This window comes from Monopterus albus, unplaced genomic scaffold, assembly GCF_001952655.1.
Source record: "Monopterus albus unplaced genomic scaffold, M_albus_1.0 scaffold44.1, whole genome shotgun sequence".
Taxonomy (NCBI): Eukaryota; Metazoa; Chordata; class Actinopteri; order Synbranchiformes; family Synbranchidae; genus Monopterus; species Monopterus albus.
The window spans coordinates 1,550,227-1,577,980 of NW_018127924.1; the positions used below are offsets into that span (position 1 = coordinate 1,550,227).

A 27,754-nucleotide genomic window follows, 5' to 3' on the forward strand; every position below is an offset into this window, starting at 1 on the left:
TTTTTTTAAAGTAATGAAACAACCCCCTCATTTGGATCAACAAATACTAAAAGCTTAAAAAGTTAAACATATTGCACTTTCAGTAACATTAATGTGTATCATGAAATTACAAATCAATAGTTAGAAATAATATAAATAAATTTTAAAATAAAAGGGACGACTATTGTTTTTACTCATTTTGAGAAGAGAAATTTCATTTTCAATTAGAAGACTGCAGGTAACCAACATTCAGAGAACAACAATGAACAAAAAAAGCTACAATAGAACAAAAAACTAATCAAAACAAAATGTTAAAACTGTACCATGCACAGGGAGTGTTTCAAAGCAGTGTATCCTAGGTTACAATGAACAGAGCTATAGAAAGCTGCAATGATTATTGGTTTAACAGAGTAAGACTGGCTAGTGGCCGTGCTAGCTCTGACTGCTGGCAACGGCCGTGCCCAGTTTTCTGTTGTAAGAGGGGTGTGAACTCCAGAAAACACTCAGAACACCCGAGTACACTTCCACTGCGACTGTCACCCCTCCCGGCCACTGGGATCACATCTCCCAATCAAAACGTCAGATGGCAAAATAGAAAGGCAGCTGTTTGCTCCTGTCATCTAAAACTGCATCTGCACACTCTCTTCCAGCAAAGTCCATCAGCCCACCACTATCTTTGCCAAGACACTGAGAGTGGGCTACAGAGACCAGTGCTTGGATCAGCACATGTGTGGAAAGCAACTGCCTCATTTTTCAGATGGTAACATTTGGTTGCATTTTTAAACTTTTTTAAAAAATGTTTTGTTTTTTTTGATTTTGTAAAAATCTCACTAGACACAACATTTCACTTTGGCTTTTCGAGAAGCCAAAGGAGTACTAATTCCCAGGGCTGGGCCTAAAGAAGGCCTGTGTCACATTGGTGGTAGTGATGCCTTCCTCCTGATCCTCTTCGGTGTCCTGCTAATTCCCAATCACCTATGGCCACCCACTGTGTCTCACTGGTGCTGTTTTCATTTTCAAGGCCAGCAATGCAACTGTACCAGTTGCCATGGTTTCACTGCAATATAAAACATCTGGATTTAAATGGCTTCTTTCATATTTGAGATGCACATTACGGCAAACAGGAAACACAAGACATGAATGAAAAGGGCAGATTCATCTATAGAGATCGCTTCATGTGTTTCACATTCATTTTTTGTTGTTAGGTAAAAGTGTGTAGGAAAATAAATAAACTTACCTGAGAAACAGCATCATCATGTCAGAAAATGGACAAATATAATTGCAAGGCCAATATTCAACAACATTACCATAGCAACAAGGATCGAGTTAGGACCCTGCAAAAATAACATTATGACAAAGATCAGACTTCATGTAACAACCTACAGCAACATCATAAGATCTCTACTGCTTTTGTCTTTGGTCACAAATTACGGTAATAAAAACACTTCAAGAGAAGGAACATAAATATTTAGGGTAATTCTGGTTCCCTTGACGTAAGAGATCCAGCATTTTGTTAGCTTAGCTTAGCTAAAAGACTTTAAAAAAAGTGACTCTGTAATGTAACGTAATGAAATCCAGAAAATATGTCAGTTCAGTATTTGTGCTAAACTGAGATAATGGGTTATCAGACTTTGGCTATATGTTGTATTTGTCATACAGACATCTAACTCAAGCAAGAGAATAAGTGTATTTCTTAAAATATCAAACTATTTATTAAAAAAATTAATGCTTTCCTATCCTAACATTGACACTTACTGTTTCTTCTGTGCTCTCTGTGATATCCATACTGGCTTTCTTTGTGTCTGCGAGGCTCTTTGGCTTTATGGAATCCTGCTTCCTGAGTTTCTGGTCGTTCTTGGTCTCCCGTATGGAGGCTGGCTTAGGAGTGGGGGTACTAAAAGATCTAGAGGATTGTGGGGGCATACGTGCCAGGGCCAGGGCACTAGGCTCTTCCTCTGGATCTTCCTCAGGCTCTGGGGGTGGAGCGACCCTTGTAGGTGCCTTGACAAGGTAACTATGATAATCAGCATGGAGCTGGCCATTTACCGGAATGGCGGGAGGCTTTGGAGGAGGAGCAGGTGCTGGTGTAGGCTGTTGAACTTTAGAGGGTTTAGGTGGAGCCTCAACATGCACTTGAAAACCTTTGGGGACATCAGTGATGGATGGCTTCTCTTCTTTACTTGGCTTTCTACTAGCTTGCTCATCCTTACTGGTCTTATGACTTGACTTGTCTTCTTTGCTTGTCTTGTGGGAAGGTTTTTCCTCTTTGCTGGTTTTCTGGCTGCTGCTGTTGGTGAGCTGACCCTTCTTTTTGTTGGAGTGAGGTGAAGGAGGAGGTGTGGCTCCAGAACTAGTCACAGGGGAGTGGGGAGGAGTGGTACCTTTGCGGTAAAAGTGAGGAGACTCTCTTGAGGAGCTGTCCTTCTTTGCAACAGGGACCTCTTTAATTTCCACTGGCTCCTTTGCCTGTTGTCTTATGTAGTCTGGTCCTGCAGAGGTGAGAGAGATGACACACCTCAACAGAGCAGATAAGTGACAGCTACATCTGTACACCTGCATCTGGCTGTAAATCTGCAATAATCAATTAATCAATTAATCAGTAGAATTGACTAAACGATTTTTATACTAGTATAACTGAGTCATAATTATTATTTGTTGCAGCCCAAATGGTTTAAAAATATTTTCATTGTCCTACTAATTGAGTAATATACCAGATGATTAAATGTATTTGTATGGAATAGCTTGAAATGTTGGCACCTTGTGCACCTTCTTGGAAAGGGTTAAAATGGAGAGATGGAACATTCTCATCTCTGTACATTAATTATAAAGCTATTGCATGTGTTGTAGAATGAATGTAGTTACTGCACAGACATGAAAGTGGCCCAAGGTTAATCCTAAAAGCAAAACAACATATCTCAAATTGTCAAAATATTAAGGAAAATTAACCTGGGTTTTTCAAATATCACCAAAGATGTATCTCTCTCTCAAAAAAAGCTCAGAAATTAACTGCAGGGTCACAAAAACCATTTTACAAAGAAACCATCCTCTGCAGGCTCATCTCTAATGAGTCATTCTTATTAACGAGTGTGTTGTTTTCCTGGAAAAGCCCTTTCTGCATCAATCCTCAGCATTCAACCAACATGACTTTATAGTCAAAGTCAGGTTAGTTCAGATTTTATTTAAATGCTTCAATATCACAAAACACAAATTTGCCTCTGTACAACAGACAGCACACTTTGTGCTTAGACCCTTGATAAGAACCCTCTCCCCCATGTCATTTGTGCCAGCAAGTTATTATGACCAGCAGTTACATATTTTTATGTAGTGTTTATGTCTAAACCTAACCAACTGTGACTAAATGTAATGGAACTGTAATGGTTTCATAGTTGTAATGACATGTTTATGTCTATGATGACAAAACGTCCCTACAGCTTGCTGGTGTGATGTACGTTGTTCATAATATTAGCGGAGTGCAGTTCAGCCTGTCAATTCAAAACGGTCTCTGCCAACACATTGTGAAGAACGATGGGGAAAAGCAGACAAATTTTGAACCATTTGGCTTGCGTGGAAAATCCGTTAATGGAGGACAAACGTAAGAAACCACAGGAAGAGCAATAGAGGAGAAACCCCCTTGTGCAATACATGCTCTGTTATCAGATTAGAATTTAGTAGATTTACAGAATCTGAATAGCAAAATTATAGAGTGGAAGCAGGTATGGAAGATATGATCCGATTGGAAGGACATTAAGCAATTTCCATGTGCTCTCAAAAAATAAAGAGATGTAACCTAAATAAAGCGAGTTGCTAACAGTAAATTGCTTTTTGTGTGTAAGAAAAACACCTTCTTTGTCTCTTTGTTCTGTACCGAATGAAAATGTATCAGAGACATCGGCTCTTTGTTTGCCTGTTTTTTCAATTCACCTAAATTAGAGAGTGTCAAAGCGATTAAGATGAGGACAGTGCTTTGTTTCTACAAAAGAATATGTAAGCACAAAGGGATCCTCAGCATCCCATGCAACCAGTCTGAGCTGCACCAAAACACAGAAATCTATAAATTACGAAGATAGTTAATTTTATTCGTAGAAGGAAACATTTTTAAAACAAATTTCTAACATCTCTTACAGATGAATAATGTCTCAATGCCTCTATTAAGTTTGCACACTGCAATTCAATGGAAAATTTTTTATTTTGATTTAGATTTCACACATATTGCTTCTCGAAAAAATTATAAAAACTAAAATAAAATAAAATAAAAACATCAAATCCAGAAGGAACAGATGTATCCAATCCCATATCACTGTAAACAGCCCTAGTGAGGAATCTTTTGAGACTTGGTACTCATAAGCCCAAAGTATTTTTCAGATGCATGGCATTTCTAATCTACAGTATTTCATAACCCCCACAACCCAATAATCTCATTACAAAGAGCTGGGCGGACATTTGAACATCTGCAGGGCTTAATATATCTGCTGAGCTTAATTTCACACCATAAGTCAGTAAGAGATAGTGGCTTTGTGGGTGAGTCTGAGCAGTTCCACTCTGTTTGGGGACAGATTCCTGCAAGAGCTTCCAAGCATTTTCTGAAGGGTTCTTGGCACTAAAACAATCTCCAGCCTCACACTCATGCCAGACGTCCACTACTTTTCTGCAGCCACGTTAAATTTCACAATCCCCAGGAAGTCAAGCAGTGATATGCTATTTTAATTCTGGTTGTTTTTCAGACATTAGAGCATGTGTAGATCCGCTTGTGATGAGTGAATGGGGATGTATTAGATGCACTCTACCAAGGAATCCTGCCAGGTCAGCTAGAACATTTACTGGGAGTCAATTACCCAAATAGCCATGGTGTTTCTTTCATCTGAACATTGATCAGCTGGGCTGAGTCTGCAGCCCTCCATAAGAGGGTCACTAAAATAGGCCACGGTATTAGTCATGGCCTGGATGGAAATACTCAACACAAACCCAAATAAAGTAAAAATCTGAGATTCAGCATTTAAAATGATTATTTGTTAATTAAATTTGAGGTTTGTGCATATACTGTACTATTTTCATTTTCAAGAACATGTAAAGTTGTTTTTTTTTTCTAACCTCATCATTGACTCTTTGAGGTTATTACAACACAAGCTTTTGTTTAAGCTGCGGGTTTCCAGTTCTGTTTGCTGTAATTCGAGGCACATTTTCTTCTTTGGTGCATTATTAGCAAACACACTTACACTCACACAATCTAATACTTGTACAAAACACAACAGATTGGTTATTTAGAGTACAGTATGTGCACTTATCATCTGTTGCCTTTGTGCAACAGATTCATAGGTGACAGCATCTTATAATTTAGTTGAGAAGAAAGGGCATATTTAGCAGAATAGAAATATTTTTTAAATTTTGTTGTTCATGTAGCACTGAAAATCATACACTGACCCAAGGTTGCTGTTACATTTTAAATAATTTCTCAGATGTATAGAACAGTTAACAGGGATAGAAATAAAAATTTTCTAAGGCAAACTGTTTACAGAAGTGTTTGAGTTTACAGTATACAGTATTTCAAACATAATGACATGTCTTCCAAGGGGCATTTTACTGTTTTTTTTATTCATTGCATGTGATGTATTTCATTACATATCTTCTATTCACATTCTCATTTAGGTTTATTGCATTATATATATATATAATAGTGTGTTCTATGGTTGTGGACTCGGCATGCTCTCCACTTTTATATTTAAAATTCATGCCTCAATTTGTAGCTTTTTAGATTTTCTCTTTGTTCCTCCTACTCACACTGGCAGATGGGCAGGGGGAGCTGTCATTGTTTGGCAATATTACATCTACTGTAATAACTGTAGACGCACACACATATACACACATGCAAGTAAAGTATGCCGCATTGTCTGTGACTACTGATTGAATGAATTCACTGTGCTCTTGTGCTTATGCCACAGTAATATATCATCAAATGAATATTATGTTTGATCTTCCTTACATCATTTGTGAAATGATTAGTATTTCAACAAATGGGACAAATATAAATGATTTCAAAATCTATTTGAAAAGGAATCTTAACCCTTGTGTTCTGTTAAGAATCTTAATGTAATTCAGATATGTTCTTGAAGTTCAAAGAAGTTGCTGCATAACTTTAAACTTTATTTGAACTACTGTCTAGAAACATACTCTTCAATATCTGCTACTATAATTATAATGTGGCACCTGCTCATGTCTAAGTTTCAGCCGTGACAGGCTCAGACTTTCGCAGTTCCACCTGGCATGAGTGTACCTTGACTGGGTCAAACAGGGCAGAGTGGGATCCCTGCTGAGCCCCTCCAAAACCCACCCCACCCTGTGCAGTAACTGGCTGAAGGAAGGGACAGCTGCTCTGTGTCAGCTCGGGAGAGGAGCAAGCGTGGGGACGAACTCTCAGTGCACAAATATTTCATCCATGTCACCATTAGACCCCAGAGGGCACACACTGCCACCAAATATAGCCCAATTGGCGTCACGGTCACAGGCCACGCCTAGCCAGCCCTTGCTGCTCCACCTCCAGGGTGCTATGTGTGTGAACCAATCATAAAGGTCAGGGTCCTGTTCCCTGTCACCCTCTCCTCCCTTTTGAAGTGCACACACCTAATCTGGGTGATAATCTGCTATGTGTCTGAAATGCCAGTTACAAACAACAAGAGGTTTAGACCCATGGCTGCTAGCCTCGATGACTTATTAGAAGCTCACGTAGATAATGAGGAAGCATATTATTTTGGAAAAGTCACACAAGTAACTTTTAATTGAATGACTGTAAAACTAGGACAGACAAAGGGATAAAAATGACTCTACTAATGCTTTTTTCAGAGTACATTATTTTTCTCTACCAGTGCTGATCATCTTGCCAGGAAGCTGTAAACATGGTAAGTGTTTACTGTACATCCTAACATGACGAGTCCCTAAACAGCTCTTATATTCTAAAACAATCTGACTCGCATAATAGAAATCTAAATTAAAATAAAATGAGAGTAAGGAAAATATTATGGAAAATGGATGTTGGCTATTACAGGTGCCTGTCTGGCTTCAGCAAGGCTTATCCGGCACGCTTACATAACCCAGCATTTAAATGCTGCGGCTCAGATGTCATCCTGCTCTGCAAATTATTATTACATCATCCACTCTCTCATTCATGATCTGACATATAAGGCAAGACATATAAGGCTCCGCAGTCCGGACTTGTGATCACTGTTTTCCACAACACAAACAAGCCGTGGTCCCTGGCCTGAGCTTGCCATTTTTGTGGTTTAGTGGAAGGACATGGCCCATTGGTAATCTATTTGTCATCCACTATTTTGTGGTGACTTTTGGCATGGACTCAAGTTCAGTTAGCTCATAGGCCTAAATATTACACACAGTGGGAGAGACAAGGAAGGCATACTTCTTACACTGTAAATAAAAATAAAACATTTATGACCCAGCACTGGTGCATATTCAAGCATTACAGCCTGTCCTTCTAATTTAAAATGAGTTCTAATGAAAAATGAATCATACTATTTATGTAGTATTACTATATAAGTCTGGCATTGCCTTGTAAATGTCAGCTTAAAGTATAAATGAACTACACAGAATTGAACCAATGACCTATGCTGTGAGCTGCTGTATATGGCAGTGTGTTTGTTAAACCTTCAGGCAAAAGGAAGAAGAGAACATCTTGATATTAAGAGAAAGACCCCTTGGTATAAGTATCACTCACATAGCTCATATACCTGTAAGGTGTTGCTAAACTCCACTTCATTTCATCTAAAAAAACACCAACAATCAGCACCAGGCTGTTACAACATGCCTTTGAGAGGAAAACCAATGCTTCCTCTCAGAAAAAAAACTAGTTTGCTTCAAGCAGGCTCTGCTTTGTCTAAACACAAACACAGTCCTCCATTATGGTTATAGAAATCATCCTCAATACTTCCAGTCTTCAACTATAGTCCCAGAACACCAAAACCCCAAGCTTTTGTGCGCCCAGACCGAGCTCATTACTGACTCAAACACAGCCTGTGTAAACACATCTAAAATTGTGCAAACATCATTATTCATACAAACTATCCCAAAACACCTTCTACCAGTTATGCAATTTCTAAAAATGTGGTTTGAATACTGTTGATAAAAAAGGGATAGTGGGGAAACTGTAGAACAGCTTGGCTGGACAAGCTCTTAGCAAGGAGTGCAACTTCATTTCTGTGTCAGTCATGTCTATAATATCCTTGTCTTAAACCATGTAAGCATGCACAGCTAGGCATGCAAATTTAGCCACTTGAAATAGTCAAAGTGTTGTATTTCATCAAGTGGAGTGAAGACATCTGACTTCAACCCTTCAGTGCATCTGTAATCCAAGTGTTTCTTATTCAGACAAAGTATCAAGAGAGGGTATCATTTGAGCCCTTAGCAAGCACATACTGTATTCTCATAATATACAGACATGTGTTGTGTATGGTAGTTGGTTGTTAAAGGTTACCTGGTTGGTAGAAGTTGGGTGAAAGCTCTCTGGCAACTGCCCTAGCTATTTCTGAGTCGTGCACAGCGGAGAGACCAGCCTGGTCTGCAGCCTCACTTTTTGTCCTAGCATGGGCTGTTCTGTAGGAACACAAGAGAAACAACATTACAGTTGATCAACAAGAGATCAAAGACTTTTATTATCAATTCACATTGTGCAGGACATACAGAAAATCGAAATACTGTTTCTCTCTCACCAAGTATTGAATGCCATACATTTAAGAAACTAAAATAGAATAAGAGTAGAATAAAAATGTAATAAAATAGAATAAGAGTAGAATAAAAATGTAATAAAATAGAATAAGAGTAGAATAAAAATGTAATAAAATAGAATAAGAGTAGAATAAAAATGTAATAAAATAGAATAAGAGTAGAATAAAAATGTAATAAAATAGAATAAGAGTAGAATAAAAATGTAATAAAATAGAATAAGAGTAGAATAAAAATGTAATAAAATAGAATAAGAGTAGAATAAAAATGTAATAAAATAGAATAAGAGTAGAATAAAAATGTAATAAAATAGAATAAGAGTAGAATAAAAATGTAATAAAATAGAATAAGAGTAGAATAAAAATGTAATAAAATAGAATAAGAGTAGAATAAAAATGTAATAAAATAGAATAAGAGTAGAATAAAAATGTAATAAAATAGAATAAGAGTAGAATAAAAATGTAATAAAATAGAATAAGAGTAGAATAAAAATGTAATAAAATAGAATAAGAGTAGAATAAAAATGTAATAAAATAGAATAAGAAAACTAAATTAAAGCAATTAAGATAAAACTAAACGGTAACTAAAACAGTGACAGTAATTGAATGGTAACTCAGAGGTAAAGGCATAAAGACAATGTAAATTACAGTCGAAGTATTTAATGGTTCCTCATACACTGTAGGTGCAGTGGGCAACTACATAGACACATATAAAGATTTTTTCATTTTTCATAATAAGAAAATCTGTCTGCTGACATGTAATCCATGACACCTATCCTCACCATTAGGTTTGACATAACAGCTTCCCGTTACCATATTTCCCTTCCCTTTTCTTCCAACCCTCCTGCACTCTCCTCATGTTTGAGCTGTATCACTGAGTTTGTCCCTCTTCTCAATATATAACATCTCCCTTTGTTGATTAATTTAAAACCCAAACCCTGGTTTTACAGATGGAGGCACATCAAAGCAGGCCCTTAATATATGGAATTATGCAGTAAACAAAATGTATGTTGAAGAATAATTTGAGATTCTTCACAGTAGCCACTTATTGCTTTGATAACAGCTTTGCACACTCTCTGCATTTTCAAAACCCATTTCATGGGGCGGTCATCTGGAATGCTTTTCCTCAAACAAGTTCCTGCAAATACTGAGCACTTACTGGCTGCTTTTCCTTCACTCTGTGGTCCAACTCATTTCAAACCATCTGAGCTGGGTGTAGGTTGAGTGATTGTGGAGGCCAGGTCACAGTCACCGCAATGTGAGCAATACTATGTGCGCACACACACACAGAGCTGAGCAGAGAACTTACAGTCACCAACCAAAATGCTCATTTATCATACATGCAACAAACTGTGCCAGTAATGGAGACTGTATGGGCAGTTTATCTATGAGCTGCTGGTTAAACAGAACACAGGCTTGTGGAAATGTGACTTCTTTGCCACTTTGCACGTGGTCAGCTCACAGAAGTGCATATTATTCTAATACGTGAAATGTGTCTGCACTTACATTTAATCAGTCATGTGCATAAATCCTGCAAATCCTCACTCCCTCCTCCCTTGAGTACCTGGGACTTGTCTCTGAAGCAGGTAGAGGCCAAGAAAGAAAACCACAACCCAGGACAAAGGGTACAAGTTCAGTTATGGGTAAGTAAATTCCTACAGTGAAAAAGGCCTAAAAGACACAACTGTTGGAATCTTCTCTACAACAAACATTAGGTCTTAAGCTTCCTTTGCTGGAGTGGTCTACATGAGAGTCAGTGTCAGCATATTGTTTGATGGTGTTTTATGAGTTCACTTAAACAATTTTTCAGATTGACTTCATGTGTGAAAGTAATGATGAACTGTTCGGCACAAACACAACTGAAGGTCTGATTAATGTTCAACAAGGAACACCTGTTAACTGAAAACCAACTCAGGTGACTACTGTCAGTTGTGTACAAAGCTGACATCAATGCCAACAGTGACTACTTTTTTAGGAATCTAAAAAACATGAAACATAATTTGCTTTGTTTACACTTTTTTGCTCACTACAGTACATAATTGGATGTGGTAATATCTTCAGTAGCGACCTACAATGCAAAAAAAAAAAATAACAAGGTGCCTCCAAATTTGACTGGTATACTGTAACTGATATATCACATCACATTACATGAGTAATAAATACTGTTCCAGACTGCAGCAATAAAAAGATTCATTTTAGGTTAGGTATAAATCTAATAATACATAATACATAATACATATGTATAAAATAAATACAAATATAAACAGAACTACACAACATTTTTCAAAGTCTGTGCAATTTACTTTAGAAGGTGTTTTTAATTCTACTTTATTTACTGTATGTTTATCTATGGGGGGGTTGGTGGAAAGGAAAAGTAAAGTAAGACAATACATTGTCCTGCCCAAACACCAGCATGAGAAAAGCTTGCATCCGCCTTTGCTATATCATACTAATGCTCAAAAATCAAAAGTCAGAAGAGTAATATGTTTTGGGATGAATGTGAGCTTAGCAATAGCATGGCAAGGTATTATGGGAGTGTCCCATGGTGAGAGAGATAGAGGCTGGGGGGTGTTTTTTTTAATAAATCCCTTGGAAAACAAGACATAATGTACATGTTTACATGCTTGTGAACACATAAATTCTGAAAGCCATGACTATACAACAGGAGGATGCCTGTGGTAGCTCTGCAGAAGGAAGACGTTTCTCTCTGCTACCACCAGCATCATAAAACACTCATAATTATGCAACAATATGCAAAACATCAGTTAAAGCCAGCGGATTCATTTATGTATGAACAGTCAGTGAGTGGAGCCCGTACACAATACATGACAGTACAACATGGAAAGCAGGGATCCAGATGGGCTGTCCAAGTATCACTGTAAGTATTAACAGCTGTGCGTTGTGCCCTGCTTAACCCCACTCATCCATCTTCCTCTCCCTCTTTCTGTCACCATCCCTTCTGTCTTTCAATCGGTGCTCCTGTTTTTTTATCCTTCTGCATGCATGTATTGACACTACATTCCCTGATTCTCCCACATCCTCATTCTTCTGTTTCCTTTTGTGTCACTGTGTCAGTGACCCCAACTACAAAATGCCTCTATTTCAGACATTGTCCATGGACTCTGAGCTTTCCTGTTTTTGACCAACTAGGACATTAAGATATTAAAATGTATGAGGAGCCATATGCTGGCAACAAAGAGGGATGGTTTCCTCTCTGGAAATAAGTCCCCGCATCATCCACAAACAAATGACACACACAGACTGCACTGACAGACAGTATGCTTCTGGAAACCACCAAATAAAAATTCTGAAGTAATATTTAATATAAGGCACACACGCCACAAAACAGAATGCTTTGCGTTTTGCCATGAGTTTTTAGAAGCATGCAGGAATTTCTCTGGTGTGGCTAAAAGAGCTTTGTTAAAAACTGTCATTGACACATACTGTATATTTCAGACCCACACTTGCCACATGCTACCACAGGGACAGACAAAGCTTCTATTTCAGAAATGTGCAGCCAATTTAAAGGAAGTATACATACATACATAATGAAAGTATACATCATGGCCATGACATACTGTATCTTAAAGAGTTTAACAGTTCCCTTTAAGTCACAGGCAGACAAAGGAACCAATGCAGACTGTTAACAGACAGGATGGCTGGGGGTGGGAGGTGACAGGCAGGAAATGATGGGAGAAGAGGTGTGATGAGCAAGAGTGGGAGCAAGAGGAGAGTGAAATGGAAGGAGAGAAAGCATGGTCATTTGGAGTAGAGAGACAAGAGGGCTAGCTGTTTTCCTTCTTGAAAAATTTCATCGTATGCACTCTTTTACTCCTACTAGTGACCAACATCACCATCTTCTACCATCCAGTACTCACTCTCCTTTTAGCTTCAGCCAACTATTAAGGACATTAACTGGCTCTATATCTGCTAAATGCTACACTAGGCTAACCAGTTAGCCGCTAGCTTCATCTGCATTATTTGGTGTTCAGCAGAAAGTGTAAGGTGGCTAAAAGCAATGCCGATGAGAGTGAATCAAAACTGTTGTTCTCAAACCAAAACAAAGTGCTGAAAGACAATAAAACACACATAACATACACAATATACACACAAGCAAATCAGGGTATTTGAATCCATAAACTCAGCTGCTGGCACAAATGCAAACATACAAGCACACACACACACACACACACACTCGGGACACACTTGGACAACGTGTATATATGTGTTTAATCAGTTTTACAGCCACTGTGGTGGATGGTATTGCTCTCTGTGGAGTGTATGTAAAACACACAAACGAAGAGGAAGAATTAAAAAGAAAAAAGATTAAGGTAAAGGAACAGAAATGGAAAGGAGAGACACACAAAAGTGGAGAGGGCCACAGATAGTCCCTCTAAAGACTCCTTAGTATTTAGAATTGCTGAAGTATGTATTTCAGCCTCTCTAATTTTACTATAGGGTTCAATTTCAAACCCCAGCTCCCATGGGATGGCACATCCTCCTTTAAATTTTGTCATACCTGCATCTCCTTCAGAATATAGTCTGTGAGTCTGTATTATATACCTGTTGTGAGTGTGTTTGTGATTGAGTGTCATGTATTCCCAAAGTGAACCATCAGTCCATCACTCCCCAGGTTATAACCTATTTGTGGCATCTCTCTCACATATGCTGGCATAGTTTTGACCCAAAACCAAGTGTCACATTTCAAGAGTATGCTCCATTTTAGTAGTAATGGCCTATGCGCTGCTTTATAAAGTATTATACATCCACAGAACTGAAATGACTGCCTTCAATCCCCAGGTGAAAAGCAGCAGCACAGAATATCACAAAAGTCTGCACAAATTAGCACTTAGCTTGCCCTGCACATTCTCCTATAGCCACGCAGGCTTGCTTTCAAATTACTCAAGCATGTCTGGATTACTCAAGCATGTCTAACACCATTAATGAGTAGCTAAAACAGACTCTGAAATTATTCAGGAATTATTCCTGGGCGGAGGTCTGGGCTCATATTACCAGGGGCTGCAATGGTGAGGGAGCAAATGCTCCAGCAAATAGGACTATTAATTGGAGCCACAGCAGTTGTTAAAATGTACAATGTACAAGTGTACTCATTCTGAACAAGAAAGCTATGTTTTACTTTACATTTTATTAACACTTGCAAGGTTGGTTCAGCATAAACATGACTTAATTTGGCAATTAGAAATACAAGGCACACTTCCACTTGATTAAATTAAACATGGCGCAACAATATGCAAAACATTTGTGAGGATGAAAGGATAACGCAGGCTGCTGGGAAATGGGACAATGACAAGAAAACAAAAACATGATTGTGTCTAGTAATGAATAGACCTGTCAAAATGTAGAAGGCCACAGAAGAATAAATGGGGACATACTGATCATTATATAAAACCACAAACTCTGCTAAACTGAATACAATAGTGAATATATTTGTTTGCTTTACTGCCAAGAGTTTCCTGAGAAGACCAAACCAAATAAGATGCTAGTGCTGGCAGATGGTGAACAGTTAGCCTCACTTAGTGTAAAATTGCTCTGTCCAAAGTAACAAAATCTGCCTACTGGCACCTCTAAAGCTCAGTCTTTGGCCATAGCACTTTATTCTAGAATGAGTAGCATAATTGATTACAAGTGAATATTTAATAGACTAGTTACATTACTGTTACTAATCCCAGTAATGTGCCATTAATTTGACAATCTGGGGGTCAACTTGTGAACTACCTTAGTGAAAGTCTGACGCAGCTAATAGACTGGTGCAGGATGTGTATGTTTGGTGCTGGTGCTGATGCTGGAGGTGTAGAGGCTCTAGCTGCATAAGATTTAGCATCCTGCTTTTGTTTATCCTGAAATAATGCATTTATCATTGTTTTCTGATTGCACAAAGCCTGTATATAGTAAGTGAAACCCTACTCTGAAACATAGACTCCAAGAAGATCATTTCCAAGAAGAAGAATGAGTCTGAACCAGTTTTGATTAAACACACACACACACACACAATCCCAAACTGACATTTTTTTGCTGTGGATTACCAGCAGACCTAATCTCCCACTAGTCTTCATTATTCAGGAGCTCTGCACTGAACCCTCCTGAGACCTCACCTAGGCTTCATGCAGAAATACACAGTTTAGTGTATGAATAAGTATAGGTGCCTCTTACCAACCTCTGTCAAAAATGCATAAACTGCATTACTGTAGAATAATGAATACTGTACAGGTTTATGTTTTGTGGTACATGTTTTGAGCTCTGTTATGTTAAAGATCATTTACAGAGGACAGCTCTGATCCATGACGTGAGTCCTCATGAGCGTGTTCAGAGAGTGACAGAAAATCCCTTGCTGTGTCGATGCCTCTGGTTTTCATAAAGGGAAATGGCAGAAGTTCTGACCTCAGCTCTGCGCTCTTTGTGTCAACACTGCTAGTGAAACATGGCCACAGCTGATATCCAATACACAATGACACAAAGGTGAGGGAACAATGGTGGCTAAACTATACACTGCAGAAATATAGGGATGTAGTATCTGTGCCATTTTGAAGGATTTGGATTACATTTTACTGTCTTTTCAATTGTTGTTAGTTGTAAGCCAAGACACCTGTCTGGTGTTCTCTACTCAGGAGTTCTGCACTGAACCCTGCAGACACTGGCAGTCCAAACATACCACATTTTTTCAAGCTCTTACATCATCTTAATACATTTTTTATGTTACCAACAAGAGACCAACTGAAAACACGAATAAAGACATACTGACCTGTAATTATATGTGGAAAAATATAAAAGGACAGTAGTGTCTTGTGTAAGAGGAAATGCATCTTAAGGCACCTACACTAAGTTAATCCCATGTGCTTCTAAATCTTTACTATATTCAGTACAATTTGGTATTACTTACATTCAACTCACCAACTCAGCATCTCCACATTTGCAGTAAAAAATGTGAATACAAAGTTTACAGGTAAAATACATGTGGTGCATAGCTCTAAATTTATCTTTATAGAGAGAATATCCAAAATGATAAATTGATACAAGGTAGAGCTGCTAATTGTTGCCTTTGAAACTTTAGGGTTGCCAATCTTGACCATGTGAAGAGAACTGGATATTGCCACATTTGAGCAATCTGTTTTTTTTTTGTAGGTGCCATTATATACAATTCATTGCTGCATTCATTGTCATGGGGGAGGTTGCTGATGAGTCACATTTTTAGCACGACCTGCCTGATGTTATGTTTCCTAAAAATGTTTTCAGAGAGTTCCAGATAGTAAAGGACAGGCCGTTTAAATTAGGGAAGCAAAGAAAACTGGTACTGGAGTGGTAACTGGTTTTAGCAGATGTATCAGAGAACAAATAAAGTTCAGTCAGCACATCTCAAAAACTTTCAACAATTTCCCAGAGCCCAATGATATTAAAATTTAAAATGTTTTCCAACAAAAGCATATTTGACATTTCTGATGAATAAAATATAAAAGTTCTTGTTACATTTTTTGTTTGCTAATTAACAAACTAACTCATTTTGACAATAAATGAAAATAAGAAAAATGCTAACTCTTAACCCTATAAAACCATTTGTATCATATTTGATACGTGAAGTTTCTGAGCAAAAAAAAATCGCCAAAAATGCCCCATATATCAAATGTGATACAAAAGAAATAGAAATAATCTAAATAATATGGCACCTCTATTCCTATATGCCTGGATTGTCTGTCTGTCTATGCATATATGGCAAATAAAAATTGTGAATCTTGAATTTTGAATCATGAATTATATTTTGCATTTTGTTAAATGGTTTAATAAACATCTCAGTTCCGAAAAATTAGAATGTTCTGGCTATTTTTTGATGTGTCAGGCTTTACAAGGTTAAAAATTATAATGTAAGCCAGTAATATAAATGTAAGATTAACCTGAAGATATGATTACAAGCTTTCGTGTCACTGTCAGAAGCAGCATCTGTCTGTTTTCACTGTATAAGCAACTTAACCTGGGGTAGCACTGCATCACTTGCACACACAGTGTGTCTACAATCACAGGCCCACACAGGGCTCCTCTGATGCAAATCAAGACATGTGCAAATGACTATGCAAACATACAGAATACACATGCAGACACACACATACAAAAGTGTTTGACCTACACATTAGAAAAATGAACTTCCTCTCATGCAATTGATTGTGTTAATGCTACTTTTGGTCACACATATGCACACATACACACACAGGACCATTACTGTGGTGTGCCATAATAAGGCCTAGTAGGCATCAGGGATTTAGTGTGAATAAAAGGACAACATTTAACTCTGAATTATTATATTAAGGCAACTTCTAATTTGACCTCTGTAAACCAGACACTTTACACAAGCTTTCAAGAATAAATAACCACAATATTAATTAACAGCATCTCTCTACTCTGCTACTTGGTATGAAAATCAACAAATGGCTGACACAATTATGACAGTGGTGAGGCAGTAGCCATGGAAACCACTAGAGACACTAGCTATCCAAACAGGCATCTGGCCTGTATTAATAAATTTGCAAATGAACAATCCTACACTACATGGGTTTAATCTTGCATACATCCACATGCACACAAACTATCCTGTAATTGGCAAAAGGTTTACAGCTTGGCTGAAAACAAGGCAATGCAGAAAGAGAAATACACACAAACAGCCACTCCACTGGTGCGCTTCATCTAACTACGAGGCTCCATATAAAGCTGAACCTGTGTGAGTAAAGGCCATCCTGCCTGGCAGCCACTTGAGCTTAAGGAATTGTTTTAATTATGGTGTGAGGTCTCCCTCCTCCAATCTCCTGCCACTGTTCACCCAACTATCTGCACACACATACACACAATTTCTCTCTTTCACACACAATCATATACACACAACTATCAATTTCCTCTTCAGTGCAAAGCCAAAAGAAGCATTATTAGTTTACATCTGCCCACAGCTAAACAATTGCAATGCTTTTCTCAGACAGTCTGTCTTTTGTTCATGGGCTAACTAGAAGACAACTGAAAAAGCAACACTAATAGTGACATAAAAAGTCAATGGAAAACATTGATACTGTTTTGTCTCATTGTCATACTGCTAATAATATGTGGGTGAAGTTTAGTGGATTATTATGAAAAGGTGACAATGACAGATGAAATGTCCTTATTGCATTGCCATGTCAAACAGATTCCCTTCTGCTAAAAACCTCAAGAAAACACTTCCTGTCCATGGTCACACACAGAGTCTGATCTGTGCACATGACTGCTAGAGAGGCCGCAGGCCTCACGGAGCGATTATATGTGGAAAAGCAACATTCTACATGAACCAGAGGAGTGATGAGCCCATAATCCAATCCGTGAACATCTGGAGTCAAAGCGACCAAGCTAGCCAATCAGCTAGCCATTAGTGGGGCACATTAGCATCCAGATGCTAAAGACACACTGCTGTGGAAGCAGGTGCAAAAACTAAATAGCTAAATAGAGAGAGAGAGGTAGAGATTTCAAAATTTAAGCAGAGAACACAAACAAAAAAAGACAGCTTTACTGTTCTTTGTGCTAGAGATAATGAAATGCCTGCTATTTATGCCTGCTCTTGTTTTTAATATCTTAAATGTATTAATTGTAATAATGTGAAATTAATTATGTAATAATTGATTTCACATCTGTTGACTGAGGCTATTATTTCCATGTAGTATATACAGGTAATATGTAATCTATGTAATGTTTTGCTTTATTAGGGTTGCATGATATGTTTTAGTATTGTGCAATGACAAGGTAGCTAGTGGTATATTAAAGCAACTACAGACAGTGTTGTGCATCAGTGAGCTGATTTCTGGCAGCATTGCATTTTAGGATTTTTGTTAGATTTGTAATATTGGTGTGTTGCTTTAATTCCTGTATAAAATGCAAGGGGAAAAAAGCCAAAATTCCAGCTTTTCAGATGTGAATATTTGCTAGTATTATTAGTCCACTGCTACTGTAAAAAAATACCTTTGGGTTGTTGACTGTTGGTCAAAGATGTCAAAATACTTATCTGTCGATGTCAACACAGGGAGCATGTGATGGGCATTTTTCAGAAACCAAATGATTTATTTAGATTATAAATGACAAATCAATCAGTAACATTTATACATTAATACTTGCAGAATGAATCACAACATAGTACAATATTACAAACTAAATAAATACTGTGACTGAAGTTCTTATTCATATAACCCACCCCTTTGTATTTGTATGCTGTATATGCAAAATCCAAAACAGACAGTTAAACTTGTTGCATCATTCCCAAAAAGACTCTTGGCTGTATTAGCTCAAAAGGGTGCTTCTACTAAATACTGAGCAAAGGGTCTGAATACTTATGACCATGTGATATTTCAGTTTTTCTTTTTTAATAAATCTGCAAAAATGTCAAAAATTCTGTGTTTTTCTGTCAATATGGGGTGCTGTGTGTACATTAATGAGGAAAAAAATGAACTCAAATGATTTTAGCATATGGCTACAATATAACAAAGAGTGAAAAATTTAAGGGGGTCTGAATACTTTCTGTACCCACTGTAAATAAAATGCAGTGAAAGGAACTAGCATTTACTTCCAGGGTTAAACATATGCTCCGTCTCTCCAGTGCACATCTATTTATAGACACTGTCACAGTCTACATGCTGTGTACACTATTTTGAGAACTGAACTGGTTTATTCCATACAAGTGACGACACCTCTGGACCAGGTAAAGCATTGTATTGTGGGCTTTAAATCACAGAGCACAACATGAACCATAACTTACAACACTACATTGCTTGTTATTTCTGTGCATGACAAATCACAACGTGTCTAAGAAAATATTTAGCCCACGCCACTGAGTCTGACTCTCATTAACCTCTGTTACATACACAATTAACACTACACATAAAATATGTAAAAAAAGAAGCAGTACATTACTTTTTCTGTTTAATAATGAAAGGAATACAGTACTGTAGGAAATTTTTCTTAAACTAAGCCAAGTAAAGATTGTAGAAGAAGGAGGAGTGGGTAAATCATCTGTACAAGGACTACTTCGAAATTTTTAATGACTGCAGGTGAAAACTAGATGAGTTAACCTCCAACTCGCCTACTCCCTAGCTGACTCATTCTAGTCTTTCCTGTGAAGCCGCAAAAATATGCGCCATTCTCAAAGAGATTACAGGCCACAGCCACACAGTGTAAAGTCACGCTGGTGAGCTCAGAGCTTCACTCACGTTTACACACAGCCATTTACCACAGGCCTCTGCTACCTTCAGAACAAAGCTCTCATATAACATCCCTCTAAGTCAGCAAATTTAATTTTCACTTTCATATATATCATATATCCTTCATTGTTCTCTTTTAAAAAAAATCTCTTCATAGTGTCAGGATGTGTTTGGGCCTTCTCTTCTCCTTTTGCAGTCACTACTGTCTTGTCTTGCATTAAAGAGGATTGTTTTTAATTGTATGGACACTGCAGAAAGGTTCCAGGTTCAAATCCTGGCCAGTGCTTTTCTGTGTGGAGTCTGCATGTTCTTCTGGTGCCTGGGATTTTTCTGGGTACTCCAGCTTCCTCCCACAGTCCAAAGACAGGCAGGTTAGGTGGTTTGCTGACTCTAAATTCCATGTAGGTTTGAATGTGAATGCAAGTGGTTGTCTGTATATATCAACCCTGTGACACACTGGTGACCTGTCCAAGGTGGACCCCACGTCTTGCCCAGTGCCAGCTGGGATTGGCTCCAGCACCAAAGACCCCATTCAGGAATAATGGATGGATGGACATTTTGGTTAAGTACAGGATAAGATTACATTGCAAGCTACTGCACTGTGGATCTAACTTGACTGACTTGTGATGCATCTACCATTGCATCAAGATTATTTATAGCACTTTTGTATGTATTAGCTGGCATTGGCTCTGGTCATTGTTACTGATACAGCTAATATAACGCGCATGAGGCCAGTTATTTTATGTGTGTGCCGAAGTATTTGATTCTGTCAGCAACAAACGTGTTACCTCAGATCATTGCACTGCCATTAATACGAGACATGTTGGGGCATTGAAATGTTGTGGTTTCCTTTACTCTGGCTTGTGATTCAGATGGCCGCTGTCCTTCTCATGCCTCATTGCTACTGTACATTTTGTCAATTCATACAAGGACACATTTGATATACTTAGGATAAAAACACCTTAAGAGGTGGAACTAGTACCATAGATCAAACATTGGCATTAACAGACAGCCCCCCTCCCCCCAGCCCCCGAAGTTGCACCTCTGCTCCCATTTCAAGCTGCAGAAGTCAGTTCCTTTGACAGAGAGTCAAGATGGAGCTTGTGTTGGGATTATTTTGTTCATGTGTTGAAACACAGGCTGATGTATAACTCTTTCCAGAAAGAGCAGGTGGTCAGTGGCTGAGGTCATCCCAAGGCAGAAGATGAACAAACAGCCCTGGACACAAATGTACCACACACACACTGCTCACACGTTCTCTGTTCTCTTGTCAAATGACAGCAACCTTATCTCATCTCTTACTTCCAAACACACAGGTTCTCCCATTCTCTTTAAATCTTCTCCTTTATATGGATGCACACATGCACGCAAACACACACATTTGGGAGTGATGATAGTGTGAGTGAGATGACGGGCTGCTATATCAGTGGTGGGATGGGTATATATTCCTGGCTGGTGCTGATAAGCCAACTGATGCCTTGCCTTATTTAGTCAGTACTCACTGCTGACACACCAGCAGAACAGCACACTCTGCATGCACTCTGACTGCAGGTGCTTGTCTAATAGAGCGCGCCTGAGTTTGTGTGTAAGTGTAGGTGCATGAGGTGATTCTGTGTTGAGAGAGGAGGGTTCTGATTAAGTAAATGCACATAGCTGGAACTGTGTGTATGTGTGTTCTAATAAATGTGCGTGGTGCTTGTTTACCCAGGGTTTTTCTACTATTATGTTCAATTGCTAGTACAGAAACTCTCTTTGTGCTGTGTCACTTTTTTTATGCCAGTCACAATATTCTGTACTTTCAGCCTATTTGCTTAATAAACTATGCACATTTAAACCTCAGAAGCAAACCATATAAACTAGCTATAAGGTAAGAAGGTATCTGCAAAATGAAAAATAATGTTAATAAACTCTCCAAATTGCTCTTATACGTATCCTTCCTATCACCCACAATTTATATTCATTTAAATCTGTGATTCTGAAACATATTTAATGAGTTGGAGCCATGTCTTAATCTACAGTGGTGTCATAGTTAAATTGAATAAGTTGTTGCCTGGCTTTTTGTCAGCTCATGCACATACTGCATGTCAGCCTTGGTTCAGGTGTGCCTGTAAGGTGTTGGTTAAACATTCACTAGAGCCTACAAGGCAAACAGTGCTATCAAACGCACACACAAGATTGGCTTACTGTATGTTAGTTTTGGCGTTTTTACCGGTCTAACTACTGTTTGACCAGTATGCCATATCAACTTGGCCTGAGAAAAGAAAGGCCAGATCAAACAACATAGAAGATCAACACAAGATATTAGAAATTAGCTAAAATAGCTAGAAAGCTAAACTAATATTCAAGCGTTATTGTATTTCTGATAATTTTTTACAATACTTTAGCTTTTGTGAGACAGCAGATGGAGTGACAGAAAAGTTTCTGTATAACAAAAGCCATCACTGTAGATTATGCAGTGCATGCACTAGGCAAATCAAATCAAATTTATCCCAACATCCCCCAAATGTTTCATCATGCTGACTTTCCATATAACATACAGCTGAGCTGCCAGAATCTGTGACAAAAATGCTTCACGGGACCAGCATCATGTTACAGTAAAAACAGTCACTTATCTCAGTTCACAGACCTCTGACAGCCTCCCCACCACCACCACACACACACACACACGAGAATACTGAAAGCAATAGATAAAGATGCCAAGACACCCGTGAATGAGGGACACAGAACAATCATAAGAGTGAGGGCCCGGCTTCACTCACAAAGCTGATGGGATAGCTCATCTGCACAGTAATTCACAAGGGAAGGCTGGGTGTGACCCCACTAAGCTGTTTTTATTTTGATTGTGTTTCATTTATGTCCACTCCATGTTTCTTAGAAACCTCTTGCTTGGATTACTGGCTTGATCCTCCTCCCCTCATTTCCTATGGACCCACTGGGTACATTCCACATTCAAATACAGAGTCATGTGACTAGAACTGGATCGATGTGAGTGCATCTTTTGCCATGCTCTATATATTGAGACATGCTGTACATAACTTGCTTACAACCATTGCAATCTGAAATTCTGGTTGTTTATAACACTGGTGTTGTAGTAAAAAGAATACAACAGCTTGATCTCAGTCAGAGGAACAGAAGTGCTCGTTCAGAGATTTTCAGTAGCACATGATGGAGCGGCATGTACCAGCCAGTATTTCATTAGTCACTACAGTACAAAGGAACTTGTTTGCCACCATAAACACTTTGTCTTAGCTTGAATGCTTTTACTGTTGTTGCCTTAATGCTATGCATTACATCAGGTGTTTCCTTGTGCCATAAATTATTACTTTAATGCAAAATCCAAGAGGAGATCAGACGCCTCTTTCTTTCAGCACATTGTCCATTTTCCTCTTTACTAGTATCTCAATCTCAGTGACTTTTACTGACACAAAGACCCATAATATCATGAGTCTTATCTGTAGAACAAACAGCATGAAGGAGTTTTAATAATATGAATGTTAAATCCACCTTATATGTTCTGTATATATACTGCTGTAAATGCCTGGATTCAGCCTACTTTATACTTATTTATTGTATTCAGTGTTTTATAAAATGTAGTGTGTGTATATTATTTTATTATTCAGCCAACAAAAGCCTCATTATTTTTTAGCTAGTATGAATAGCAGCCAACTGGACATTTTGCTTTTTATACTGGACCACCTGCATATTTCAGTAGTTTGAACTTTAACTCAGCTTCTGGTTTTTGCTAATTGTTTTTGTTGCCTGCACTCTTGTAGGTCATAGTTTCCTTACAATTACAAATAAAATGTTTTATGTTCCATTTGGAAGCTGTCTGTCTAGTGTGTCTGAACTTGGGTCCTATTGCTCTGTTTGCTGTTTCTTCAGTAGAAGCATGATAGAGTAAGGATGCTCAGTCTGTGTTTTTGTGTTTACACAATATATACTCACATGCACATACAGAAGCATGAATGACATAATATAGTACCTGGAAGCTGCTATTTCCACTTTACTCCTGGCAATGGCTGCAGCCCTCTGTGCCGCTTCCACAGCCCGATCCACCTTCTCTTTGGTTTTGGGGTTCTTAAGCGGAATCAACTGCTTCCTTATTCCACGCACCAGCATGTTATTTTTGTACTTCCCTTCTTCTTTGGTGGCATCTGGGAAAACTGTGCATCCGTAACCATGGCGCTTGTTGTTAAGCCATTCTCCCTCGTATTTCATCCCATTGGATCTCTCTGAAACACCGAATCCACTGCGCTTGTCATTCTTCCATTCACCCATGTAGGTCTCAGTCGTGGTGGCATCCACATGGTCCTCCAGAGGTAGATCCTCATCTGGCAGCTCACCATCACCAATGGATATAGTAGAGTTGGCATCACTGGAGCTTATGCGGCTCATGGTGGCATCGCTTCGTGCAGAGCTACGCTTGCTTGAGATTGAAGTCCGAGAGTCAGACTTGCGTAACTGCCGGAGGCTGCCAAAGAGTGAACCCCGGCGGAACAGGCCCTTCTTCTTGCCAGTGACAACCTCACTGTCCGAGTGGAAATTCAGGACGAAGCCGCCACGGCTTCCTGTTGGCGTTTCTGTAGGGGAAGAGAGGTCCTGGAGCACGGTTCCATTGCTATGCTCAGAGCGCAGAGAGGCCAGAGATGTACGGAGTGGAGAGCGGATAACAGCAGCCATGCCATAGGGAACACTCTGACGTACACCGTAGCCATGCCGCATCCCACCCATCCACTGGCCTTGATAGGTACCTGAGGAACATGTACACATGGGTCAGTGAGCCATGCATACATTCAATCCTATAGCCTAGAGCAGTTCATTTTTTATTATGCAGTTTCAACATTTGATATTTAAAAAAAAAATGTATGGCATTTTTTTTTACAGTGTATTTACCATATACAAAGGTATGTACATGACGAGGGTTTGAAATTGTAACATATAGGACTTTTCCACTGTAGTCACCTACCAAGGCCTACTGGAATGTTGTCCTGGGTTCTGCTTTTGTTTCCACTGCCCTCAGTCAGCTTTGGAGGTGAGTTCCCTGAACTAAATATTGGCACCCCTCTGGAGGTTCGACTGATGCCTGTTCCAAGAACGCATGCAGGGAGGCAGGTGGGTGGAGGAATGGACTAGGGGGGGTTTGTGCTTGTGGGGCTGTTGTCCATGATTGATGACACAGCAGTGTCCTTAGGTCTCAAATATTAACATTACATGCACAGTGTGTGGACATAAGCACACTGATTAGAGGTAAAACAGGGACTTCAGCAAGTTGACCGAGGACAAAGCAGCCAAGATGTCACATTTCTCAAAGATTTTAAGAAGCAAATGCACACTGAAAGTGCTGCTTGTGTGTAAAGTCTGTTCACCTCACTGGGCCCACTTCTAAAAAGAGGCAGTCTTCTATCAAAATCAGTTGCAATAGTGTATACGCTCAAGTGTCTACAAACAAACTAAGAAAGCACTAAATACTTGGAACAAATTTAAATAAGAACATAATGTATGGATGCAGAGTATATCAGCTAATGAAATGTTTTGTCTCCTTCTGGGACTGTGAGCACAACTAACTCAATCACAGGTATTTGATTTAATGCACTGATACTGAAGATCACTTGAGATGAATCATTCATCTAGCTAGGGCCTATTTTCAGCCAGCCACCAACTCTCCCGCTGACAGTAGGCACATTCACCAATATCTGCTTGTCTCCGATGATAGGGATTTGCTATGAGTCACATAATGGGTAGAATATTTCATTAATGCAATTTGGTGCTGCTTAGCCCAGTGAGCATGTGCTGACCTAGTGCAGCTTCTTCAGAGTATAATATAACAATTCTGATCCTAATATAAAGAAAGGCTTGTTAATCCAGTGCTTGAATCTCATTGACTAAAACAGTAAAATAAGCCATAATGGTTTAACTGTAACAGAAAGTGATATACTAGCCTCAGAAGGAATTTAGATGGATAAAAAACAGTGTGAGATTAACAGGCTGGCATTGTGCTGCAGTTCAGTTTGGTGACCCTGCAGATCACATTATCAGGATGTTGTAAGGTTAGACAGCCAGATGTTCTGCAGATCCTCAGCTGATTTTCCAAGCCCAGCCCTCTGTAACCATCATATGTAAGGCATTTATTCTGCACCACAAGGCCTTCATTAGGAGAGATGATGCTCATAATTGACCCACTGATTTGAATGCAAAAAGCACTGTTTGTATTACACAACAGCCCTATACTATATCGCTTGCAGGAACTTGTGTTATTAGACCACTGGATTCCTTGTCTTCGTGATCAAATATATGGCTCTAGAAAAACTCAAGCTGTGAACACACTACTGATTAGTCAGCTCAAAGCTCTGTGAGAAGTCTTGCACTGAACTTGCACTTTCAGCAAGTCCTAGAGTGTGTCACCTAACATGGCTGAATGCACAGAAGAGTCCTTATGACTATGTTTACCACAGAAAATGTCCTTAAAATTTAGATATTTAGAACCATATCCAAAAAAGATTGATATCGATGTGTTTCCACTGCACATGCACCTGTTGTGGATGTGTTCGCAAACAAATGCTAACAGTTGCCCAATAATTCACAAACAGCACTTTCTGAAGAAAATATGTGAAACTAGTTACTTTTTTTTACCCTGGAAACAATAGACTATTCCTCAGTCATACATTTAAAGATGACTATGACTATTCATGAACGATGCCTTTGCAGTGGAGGTACAAATGTGAGTGTTCAGAAAACAGCAAAGCAGGTGACAGCCTAGTTATAATTGGCTCCAAAGAGAGTGATTTGCACTGATGTCCAAACTTCTAGATGGGGCATGGTGCAACTGAGCTTGCAACAGGAGTCACTCTCCTCCCACTGTCAAAATTAGATGTGCACTGGAGTAAGAGAAGCCATTATCTTGCAGGGTATCCAACAAGTTAATGTTACAAGGGTGGGCTGTGTTGGTGCGCATGACCAGTGTGCGCAGTGCGCAATCTCAGCTGAAACTCAGATGGAGATTCTTCCTCTGCTGTATTTCTAGTAGCTTCCCTTAGTTTTGAGTCTGAGCATCCTCGTGCATACGAAGTCTACATAACATATTGTCAGTCACAGCCGTTAAAGAGCTGCACATGTGAAATATTGGGCCATATTTACAAAGGAGCGACTTCTTACCGCCATCACCATAAGTTTCGATCCCATATCCATCTTGCAGCCCGTTGCTCCAGGTGCCTTCGTATCTAGCAGGTGTGTTGTGGCTTTGCCGGACGCCGTACCGACCCTTAAAACCGTGACTCCATTCTCCACGGTAGATCCACTTCCCTTTATTCTCCACACCGAGCCCATGCCGCTTCCCCTGAGACCAGTAGCCCTTGTAGGTATTCCCGCTGGGCCAGGTGTAGACCCCTACTATCTCAAAGCCGTGCGACCAGGACCCGGCGTACTCACCCTGGCCCTTGGGTCCGGTGCAGATGCCATGTCCATGGGCTTTGCCATCCTCCCACCCTCCACAATAAGTGCCACCGTCGTCGAAGTCAAACCTTCCGCCCGTCATTCAGAAACAGGCTGGAAATAAAGCAGATCGTGCGCTACTGCAGACTCAGGCGTCTCCGATACCGACGATGTGGGATCCAGGACCAGTGGCGTGATGAAAAGATGAGCCAACAGAGGATAACTAGAGGAAGACAAAATAGGAGAGTGTGGATAGTGGACTTGTACTTCCAGATACTGACATGTAATACAAAACACATGCGTAATGTAAGTTTGAATGGTGGGCGTTATTTACCGGAGGCGCACACCGGGCCCTCCGTTGTGTGTTGCTCTCTCCCACCTCTCACCCACTGATCACAGAGGGAGAGAGACGGT

At 39.2% G+C, this 27,754-nt stretch overlaps 1 protein-coding gene across 2 annotated transcripts; it reads right to left on the reverse strand.

The window, feature by feature from the left end:
* Positions 1 to 134: 134 nt before the first annotated feature.
* Positions 135 to 27,754, reverse strand: jph1a (junctophilin 1a). Of its 2 annotated transcripts, XM_020600051.1 has the most exons (7): positions 27,675 to 27,754; positions 27,065 to 27,563; positions 23,895 to 24,663; positions 8,456 to 8,574; positions 1,735 to 2,468; positions 1,217 to 1,313; positions 135 to 1,036 (listed from the first exon to the last, which is right to left on the reverse strand). In XM_020600051.1, exons 2-6 carry the CDS (start codon positions 27,441 to 27,443, stop codon positions 1,233 to 1,235), a joined length of 2,082 nt encoding a protein of 693 aa, XP_020455707.1. In that variant the 5' UTR covers positions 27,444 to 27,563; positions 27,675 to 27,754; the 3' UTR covers positions 135 to 1,036; positions 1,217 to 1,232. The 2 variants fall into 2 exon arrangements, with proteins under 2 accessions (XP_020455707.1, XP_020455709.1); XM_020600053.1 differs by lacking the exons at positions 27,065 to 27,563; positions 27,675 to 27,754 and adding an exon at positions 24,879 to 27,055.